This window comes from Gavialis gangeticus, unplaced genomic scaffold, assembly GCF_001723915.1.
Source record: "Gavialis gangeticus isolate Ggan-Ray unplaced genomic scaffold, GavGan_comp1, whole genome shotgun sequence".
Lineage (NCBI taxonomy): Eukaryota > Metazoa > Chordata > Crocodylia > Gavialidae > Gavialis > Gavialis gangeticus.
The window spans coordinates 44,575,452-44,585,525 of NW_017729006.1; the positions used below are offsets into that span (position 1 = coordinate 44,575,452).

General features: G+C 44.0%; 1 protein-coding gene across 2 annotated transcripts in view; it reads left to right on the top strand.

Moving 5' to 3' along the window:
• The window catches only part of GLIPR2 (GLI pathogenesis related 2), a 101,163-nt gene extending 91,723 nt beyond the window's left edge, over positions 1–9,440 (top strand). For both annotated transcript variants that reach the window (XM_019509154.1, XM_019509155.1), the window contains exons 4-5: positions 6,969–7,046; positions 7,635–9,440. In XM_019509154.1, the coding sequence (XP_019364699.1) occupies positions 6,969–7,046; positions 7,635–7,795 (239 nt within the window). In that variant the 3' untranslated portion in view covers positions 7,796–9,440. The remainder of the gene's footprint in view (positions 1–6,968; positions 7,047–7,634) is intronic.
• The last annotated feature ends 634 nt before the right edge of the window (positions 9,441–10,074 follow it).

The window sequence follows — 10,074 nt, forward strand, 5'->3', positions numbered from 1 at the left end:
CTCTCTCTCTCTCTCTCTCTCTCTCTCTCAGTATTAGTTAGCATGGGAGTGGCATGACCCTGACCAGATGCAAGCTCGTCTCCATGCTGTTGGAGAGGGGAGGGAGGGAGGGATGGGGGGATCCCTGCTTGAACAGCAATCAGTGTTGGGGGGAGGGGGGCCGGGAGAAGCCAGGTGGACATTGCTGTGGCTGCAATCTCCATCTATTTCTCAGCCAGTCCTCACTGCTCCAGCTAGGTAGGAGAGGGGCAGGGCCAGCCCTGCTGTCTGGAGCAGACAGCCCAGCCCAACCTCACCCAGTCCAGGGTTGAAAAGCATCTGGGATGCTGAGGGACTCTGATTTAACTGAAACCAGGAAGGGGTCTGGGACAGAAGTTCCATAAACTGGTTTGACCCAAATCAGTTAAGTCTGATACTGCATTCAACCAGGTTTATCTTAAACAAGTTTCAGCCATTTTGAAATTGGTTTATGTGCACTGAACTTATGTTCTGTTACAGGTTTAAGCCAGTTTCTGATCAGTTAAACCTGTTTATGTGTAACTTCTGTCTCTAGTCCTGTTGTGTTACAGATTCGAACCAGTTTCCAATCGCTTATACCAGTTTATGTGTAATTACTACCCTAGCCTACCAGATAGTTAATGAGAATGTCACGGAGCGGGGTCTTAGGGGTGGCCGTGATCTCCCCTAGCGCCCCCTACCATGCCAAGTTCGTCTCAAAACACCCTCATTCTCACCCACCAAGTCTTGATCATTTATATATTTGATAATATATCAACTACCGCAGTCTTGGGGCTCAGGTGGCCGTAGCAGTGCCTGGCCCCAACTCTCCTCCTCGGGGTCTCGACCCCCCTGCTGGGCTCAGGCAGCCTCAGCCTTACCTGGCCTCCAATTTTCCACTCCCCTTCTCAGGGCTAGGGTTGGTGCACCCCTGAATGCTGAGCCGGGGTCCCCACGCTACTGTGGAGCCCCTATAAGGCCTCCTCCAACCCCTAATAGCCTCACCCAAACCACTGTTTGTAAACAGTAAACCATCAACACAAACTCAGGTCAGGCCCTGCCCCCTTCCGGTCAGCTGACCCACAGCAGGTGCCCTAGCAACCAGCACCTGTGCCTCTTTATTACTACTCTGGCTGCCCTGGTAACTAGCAGCTGAGCTCCCCACTCACTGCTAGGGCTCTCTCCCTAGGTGTTTCTGCTCTAAGGAGCAGGGCATCTGCGTGCTCTGTGACAGAGAAATTGGGCTACAGGTGTTCTTCAGGTGGTGTGTGGTTAGCATTTTAGTAAGGGTTGAGGGAATGCAATCAACATTTGTGCGACACGAATGCTACAGCACTGGTACAACATTCAACACCATCCATGCTTGCAGTGGGGCAAGAGACTGCTATAAATACTTTGGTCACAAAAGTTGCTGGATTGGACAGCAGGGTCCTGCTTCTAGTTTTTGTTGTAGATGGTCTCTTTGCTTCTTTAGAGAGTCAGAGTTGACTCCCTCTTTTGACTTGCCTTTTCCTTAAGGACTGTTGGTGGATGAAAGAACCCTTTGTTAAATTGACTCCTTCTTCTGACTTGCCTTTTTTTAAGGACTGTTGGTGAGTGAAAGAACCCTTTGTTATTTTGTCTAATTCAGTTTCAGGAATAAATCTGCCCTCCAGCAGAAACATGGTAACTGGAGCCAAGGACTAGAGTCTTTACTGTGTTCTCCAGTTGAAACTCAGTGAGCCAGAGAAAAATGTTTCAAGACAGTAGTCGCCTACCACATGCTCACAGGCAGTGTTCCCATGGGACTTTCCAACATTGCTTATGGCCAATGGCAGTTAAAAAGTTAAAACAGAGATGTACACTGTTGCCTTGCAGTGTGTTACTTGTTTGGCATTGCTGCTTGTGGGCCAAGCAGGGGTGGGATACCACACCTCTGGGATTGCAGGGAAATCCTGGCAAATGTTTGACCTTAAATCTATTGACAGCTGCTTTATATTATCACCAGGTAATACCCTTATTTTTTATGTATTGCTCTTTTATTTTTTTCAAATGTTTGGCAGTATTTTATTAATCTATCAGAATGGCTTTATCATAGGTGAGACAGGGGAAGAGTATCTTTGAAATGTTTACTTCAAAGATAAATTTATCCAGGCTTATAATAATTGTACATACTTCAGCTCTATGGACCAGAAGGAGCCAAAACGGGGCTGGAAACCATCAATACCTGTGGAGAATCAGGAAGGAGAAACTTTGCAGTGGCATCTGTCCATAAATCCTGGGCAGAAACCCCTTTGTACAAGACCATCACTTCACCCTTAACTTTCCCAATTGTGCGTAAGTAAAGGGAAACTTGGACTGGAAGGGGTGTATTGCTTCTCAAGTCCAGATCCCCTTTGATCACATAAAACATCTATCCAGAAGGCTTCACAAGTACATCCATGCTGGACCCTCCACTAAAGTCATGCAGCATCCACCAGTAAAAATCCCCATGGTGTGCCGTAAGAGCCAGAGAGACAAGGGTGCTTTGATACTGCAATGGCAGGGAGTATGTTGGGGAAAATACAGACTGTGGATAAAATTGTCATATGTCAGCTGCTCAGGGGCAACCAGCACGGGTTCATCAGTGGCAGGTCCTGTCAGACCAACCTGGTGGCCTTTTACGACCAGGTCACTAAATCATTGGATGCAGGGGTGGCAGTGGATATAGTTTTCCTGGACTTCAGGAAGGCTTTTGATACTGTTTCTCACCCCATTCTCATTAGGAAGCTGGGGGACTGTGGCGTCAACACCCATACAGTCCAATGGGTCGCCAACTGGTTAGAGAGTCGCACCCAGAGAGTGGTAGTGGATGGGTCCTTCTCGACCTGGATGGACGTGGGAAGTGGGGTCCCACAGGGCTCGGTCCTTGGGCCCGCCCTGTTCAATATCTTCATCAGTGATTTGGATGAGGGGGTGCAAAGCACCCTGTTCAAGTTTGCTGATGACACTAAGATGTGGGGGGATGTGGGCACATTAGAGGGGAGCAACAGGCTACAGTTGGACCTAGACAGGTTACAAGGATGGGCGGAGGAGAACAGGATGGGGTTTAACACAGACAAGTGTAAGGTGATGCACCTGGGGAGGAACAATCGGCACCATACATACAGGCTGGGGAACTCCCCTCTTGTCAGCACGGAGGTGGAAAAGGATCTGGGAGTCATTATTGACTCCAAGATGAACATGAGTCGGCAATGTGGGGAGGCGGCTAGGAAGGCCAACTGCACCTTGTCGTGCATCCACAGATGCATCTCGAGCAGGTCCAAGGAGGTGATCCTCCCCCTCTATGCGGCACTGGTCAGGCCGCAGCTGGAGTACTGCGTCCAGTTCTGGGCGCCGCACTTTAAGAGGGATGTGGACAGCATCGAGAGGGTCCAGAGGAGGGCCACTCGCATGATCAAGGGACAGCAGGGTAGGTCCTATGAGGAAAGGTTGCGGGACCTGAACCTGTTCAGCCTTCAAAAGAGAAGGCTGAGGGGGGATCTTGTGGCCTGTTATAAACTGGTTAGGGGGGATCAGCAGGCGCTGGGGGAGTCCCTGTTCCCCCGAGCACCGCAAGGAGTGACCAGGAACAATGGTCACAAGCTGGCGGAGGGAAGGTTTAAGTTGGACATCAGGAGGCGCTACTTCACGGTCAGGGCGGCTAGGGTCTGGAACCAGCTTCCATGTGAGGTGGTGCAGGCTCCCACCCTGGGGGTTTTTAAGAGGAGGTTGGATGACCACCTTATTGGGGTCATTTGACCCCAGTGCTCTTCCTGCCATGGCAGGGGGTCGGACTAGATGATCTGCTCAGGTCCCTTCCGACCCTAGAAACTATGAAACTATGAAACTATCAGGGGGAATTAATCACTCCTGAAACCTTTGTTCATTCTTAAAATTTTTGGGGGTTCAATGTGGTTTTAAAAAAAAAAGTGTATTGATTTTTAATTGCAACAAAAATTAGAAATACATATATATATCAATATAACATATCAACCTGAAATACATACATATGTGTCATAATCAGTAATCAATAAAGGGGAAAAGAAAGAAAAAAATTAAATAAAAGGAATGAAAAGAGGGAGGGAAGAAGGCAGGAGTAATAGCAGATGAAAAGAGAAATGTGCAAGGAGTAACGATTTAATTACCAGAGCATTCTAAGAAGTCTTTCCAAATCATACCAAACTTGTCAAAGTAGTTATACCTGCTGAACAGGACTCTTTCTATAAATGCCAGGTGTGTTGTCTCACTATGACAGGTTTTGACTTTGGGAGAGGCCCTATATCTTTCACAAGCAATATTATAATCCTGCATGTCACTAATAAGGCCTGCTGTAAGAGCACAATCTGGGAAGGTTTCAGTTTGAACTCTTTAGGTATATACCCAAGAGTGCACATACTTGCCAAAGGCAGCAGTGCTGTATTCAAAACCGTATTAACTCTGGTTACAGTTTCTTGCCAAAAGGAATTGATAATAGCACACAGTGCCTGTGATGCAGTGCATCTCCAACATGTATCTACTGGCAATGTATTTAATTTTTTTTTAAGTTGAGAGGGAGCTGAGTGAAGACGAAAAATGATCTTTTGCTTTATAAGATGCAGGCTGAGATCAGCTGTAGATGTTTGAATATTCTTCTAAATTGCTGATTTGCTTTGGGGGTCTGTTAACTGAACCCCACATCTTCATTCCACTTGAGTCTTAAATATAGTGCATCAGGCTTGTTGTGTGGCATTATATATTCATAGATTGATGGCACATAATGGGGAACAGAAGCAGATTTCAAGGCAAAAATTAATGTGTCTGGAACATTTGCTGCACCTAAAGCCTTGGGTCCAAACTGATTTTCCAATACTGTGGCTGTGTTTTTTTTATTTTAATTCTCTCTGGCATGTGTACACATGCATTAATGCACTTTTCCTAATGATCATTACATTTAGTACTTCCAATCTGAGGTACTAAACAAATGCGGATTGGGCAGCACTAAATGCACAGTAGCACAAGCACATGCTTTTTAGGTGATGCTTAATGCGCAGTAGCCTATTCTACCATGCATGAGCATAGCACGGTTTTTTACATGCCGCTTTAATGCACAGGAGAATAAGCTACTGCACATTAAAGCACATGTCTGAACACGCCCTCTGAAAGATCAGCACCTTTTTGCCTGCTGATGTTCCTTAGGCCTTGGTTACACCTTACATTTAGAGTGCTACAAAGTCTGGGGAATTTTGTAGTGTTAGAAATATGTCCATATGTTCAAGTGTCTGAACAGCCTGTTAGCTGGAGCATGCCAAAACAACGTCAAAGGCACACTCTCCAGGTAGGGGCCAGTAGAGGGCTGCTTTTTTGCTCCCTTCTGCCAACATAGTAGAGAAGGGGAGCGGAAAAGCAGCACAGCTACTACAGCTAACAGGGCTGCATGTCTGCCTCCTGTTGCAGTTAGGAACTTAAGGCATTTATACACCTACCTTTTCATCCCACAATGCGCTGGAGACCCGCCACTTTGGAGCAGACTCAAATACTCAGGTGTACAAACATCTTTAGACACTCTTCCTCCCTTCTCCTTGGAGTGGTGGAAGGGAAAATAGAGCACTCTAGGATGAAGGGGGGTCTAAGAAACCTTCTCCATGTAGCGCCACAAAGGAGTTCTTTTTGAAATAGAGATTTTTTTCGTAGTGAGTCGTCCATTTCTGAAGTACTACAAACAGTCAGAATGTGTGGCCACAAGCTCTTTGTAGCACCACAAGGGCCTATATAACATTACAAAAGTAGTGTGTGTCCAAGGTCTCAGAAGAGACCAAGGATTTATGTCTCTGTCACATCTTTTTCCTGCTGTAGTTTCTTTTTTAATAATGCTGAGTTGGAGAGTATGTTAGCAATAATGGGAAGGCCATCTGTAGCTAAGAGCTCACCCTGATTAACAAAGGAACTTAAAATTGTTGCCTAGTTCATATTTATACAACTTCATTTAGTTTCCAGCAGTTTCTACTAACTATTAGGCCCCTGGCAGATGTTACACTTAAGATGTCGTTAACCAGTTAATCACAGGCACATGTTAATGCAATTAATAGCACAATAAAACAAGGAATAAGCCACACAGTTATTACACACAAAATCTGTAATAACTCTGTGGCTGGTTCCCATCATGCCTTAAATCACACATGTGGTCAGGCACCTGCTGATTGGGGCTCCCAGCCACAGGAGCACATGGGAACCCTTGACTCCTGTTCATTCCCGAGGCTGGGAGTGCAGATCAGTTGACTAGTGCTCCCAGCCTTGGGACTGCATTGGAGTCAGGGCTCCAGTGTGCCCCTTGAGGCTGGGAGTCCTGACTACCTGCAGCTCCCAGCCATGGAGGCCATCAGAGCCCTTGATTCTGTTGCACCCGGCATGCTGGGAGCACAGATCAGCCAACCTATGCTCCTAGCCTCTGGTACACAGTGGAATTAAGAGCTCTGCTGTGCCCTGGCCGCTGGGAGTGACAGCTGGTCAGGCTCCCAGCCCCTGGGGTGACTGGAGCCCTTGGCTGTGATGTACCCCATAGACTGGGAGGAGCAGCTTATTGGGGCTCCCAACCTTGGGGACACAGAGTCAAGGGTTCCAGTGCACCCCAGAGACTGGGAGCAGTAGGTGGGGCGGGCATTGGAGCCCTTGACTCCAGTATGTTTCCAAGGCTACAACCAGGAATTGGCTGACTGGTGTTCTACTTGCTGGTGTAGGGGGAGCCTGGGATCATGACAATATGGTACGATGGGGATCTGATCTCCAATCCCACAATCTTGCCACCTGCCATTCACATGTAGCCAGGGCAGGAAGTGTGATTTTTGGGGTTATGCACCAGATCCCATGGCATCTTTAACTGAACACCTGCCAGGAGTCTTAGGAGAATGATGTAGGCAAGAAGCTAGATCAGTTACATTTTGCTGAGTTCATCCTGTTTGTTGCAATTTTAAAGAATCACTTCTTTTTTCTTCCAGGAAAGGAAGTAGCTGACAGATGGTACAGTGAAATAAAAAATTACAACTTTCAAAATCCAGGGTTTTCTTCAGGAACAGGTGAGTTAAGTCTAGGCTTTTCTCTTTCAGAGATGCAGAAATTACTTTAAAGGTGGTTCATTTACTTTTCTCATTGTTCTTTTTCAAAAAGTAGTGAAAATCAGATAGTAGAAACAGCAAATCTTACAGTTGCTCACAGTAACCTGATGATAACAGAAAAGAGGAAGGAAACTATGACTCCTGGAGGAATGAGGAAGTAAACAACATTTCTGTGTTAAAAATGATTTTTAAGAAAAAGTCTTGGTCTCTCTTTAACCTTCGCAGTTTTAAAATGTAGTAATTTTGAAGGCAAATATACTTTTAACCTTAAAAAAAAATATATTAAGCATTGAAGAACCTCTCACAGATTTTTTTTCTGAATATGCTTTACGGATACCTGCCTTGATTTATCTCTCCTGTCAAGTAACCCCAGCTGAAGTTAATGGGACTGCTGTGGGGCTTGGAGGGATTGGTTAGCCAAAGCTGGAAGTCAGATTCAGCACTAAGATGTTATTAGCCATTAGTTTATGACATTTTTTGATCAATCACTGGAAAGAATTTTGCTGATCCATTGCCCCAAGTTAATGTATTAATCTCCTTTTCTCCCAGGTCACTTTACAGCTATGATTTGGAAGAACACAAAGAAGATGGGAGTTGGAAAAGCCACAGCAAGCGATGGCTCCACGTTTGTGGTGGCCAGGTACGACCCACCTGGAAACGTAGTAAACCCTGGTTACTATGAACAAAATGTTCTTCCTCCAAAGAAATAATGATAAAATTTATAGTCTTACTGATTAATGGAAAATGAAGTTGTGGACTGGGATCTTTAAATTTGAATGCAATCAAATGATAGTCCATATTTGATACTAACTTTTACCTGTAACTACGGAAACAGCAATACATATATGGTATCTGAGTTAGTGTGTACAGTAGACCTACACAGGTTATGAAGTGTGTTCCTGTTCTGAATCAACTCATTTGAGAAATATAAAAGCATGGGTAAGTACAAATTCCAAGGTTTTAATTGTGCAAAGCAGGAAAAAGGTATTGGATTATATGGATTATTAATGGGTTTGAGTGAATTCTGTGTGTGGCTTATTATATCAAACACATTTATATTTTTAACATTTGTTTAAAACTGAAAGCAAAACTTTTTTTTGTACTTTAAGGAGTTCTGATTTTCCACTATTTCTTAATGGGAAAGTCAGTCATTTGTTTCCACCTGTATGGCATGTTGTTTTGGTCCACTCCTGCAGTTGTGACGTGTGTTCTTGACTTCAGGATGTTACATGTGTTAGGATGGTGCAAATCAGAGTCATACATTTCTACCAACAGAAAAAAAATCTTGCTGAATGTTATCGAAAATCCAGTAGAGCAAACCTGTAATTGATGTGTCATACAACAGCTGTAAAAAATGTTTCTATTCAATTGGGAGACTAAAATTTAATAGTTAAATACATTTTCAAATGGAATGTATCTCCCATGCTAAAATTATTTGTTAAATTTTACAGTATATAGATTGCCTTAGCACAGTTTGCACTGGGGATGGATATTCAGCAAAGATATATTATTTCCATTACAGAAAAAACAAGCACTCCCCTTTCTTTAGTTTTCTGTGGTCCTCCTTTCTAATTTTACTGAATGATCCCAAAGAGATGCCTTTTCAAACCATGACAAGATGAACGGAAGAGGTATTAGCTTAGTTATAATTGGTTTGGGCTACTCATGAGTTCAGATAGCTTGGGGTTGTTCAGGAACTTGACTGAAGGCCATATTTTCCCCCATGCAGAGGGAACAAGACTTCTTAGCTTACTGATGGCAACTGGAAGAAAAATTTCAGCTTGTACTTTTATTCTGTGAATTCATTATTACTTCCAGCTGAATTTCTGCTGCAGGTATCTTATTTTACAGGCAAAAACAGTCCAGTATCTTACTCCGTCTCCTTGGAAACTCAACTGCGGTTGCCAGTTGAGTATCTGTGAACTAAGATTTTGGTCCATAGAGCTTACTTTGAGTTTGCAACTTTCAGTAGTAACACAATATCTATATGGATATATAGAAACAACCCAGGTTTAATTTACTTTTTTAAAACTTGCATTTTTCCTATCTGTATAAAGTAGGGACTGGTGTTTGCTACCCCAGAAGTAAAAGACCAAGTCTTGGTAGTTTTCCTCATACTGAGTCTAGCTCTGCCTTGTAGATATTCCCTTCAGTGGGATTCGATAGGTCAGAATTTGGTCCATGGAAAGTACTGAGATGGAAAGGTTTTTGTTTACACAATTTTGGTATATTAGATTTCTACAGCTTGATTTATATGTCACTGTGGTACTGTATGTCAGCTGTTTTTTGCTGTAACACAAGAATGTAATGCACATAATGAAAATTTGAAGATTAAAATAAATATTTTCATATGAATTATTTCTAGGTAATTTGCCTGATTTCTGAGTCTTTTAACTCAGTCTATGCTAAATTAATCCAGAAACTGTACTTTCAGAATATACACTTTTGTTATCATAACTTTTATAATGCAAAATGCAAAACCAGTTGTGCCAACCCTGCAGCCTCAGAAACTGGCACAAGAAGCAAGGGGGAGTTCCTCCCACTTTTATATAGAAAATCATAGAGTTAGGGTCACAAGCCAATGAGCCAAAGGGAGGGAACAGGTAAAAGGTAAAGAAACATCAACACTGTTGTAACATACTCTCAGCATCTTAATTTCCCCCACACATCTCTGGAGTTGTCCCCAGGTGTCTTTAGTACCTACAGCACTAAAACAGCAGCCTGCAAGTCTGAGTCCAGCTCCTTTGGTCCACAGTCCTGGGTGACCGAGCCAGTGAGGTCTCCAACTCCACTGCCCACTCCTCTGTGTAGGGCTGACCAGGTTCCAGGTATGCACCGCTGTCTCTTCTGCTTACTTACTTTCAAGCTTCCTCTTCCTTTTTCCCTTGCCCTAGTCCCTGGGGTTTCTTGGGACTTGTAGTCCAAATTAACAGGCATCACAGCTCTGCACACCACCCCCTAGTTCCTTCTGCTGCTATATAAATTACAT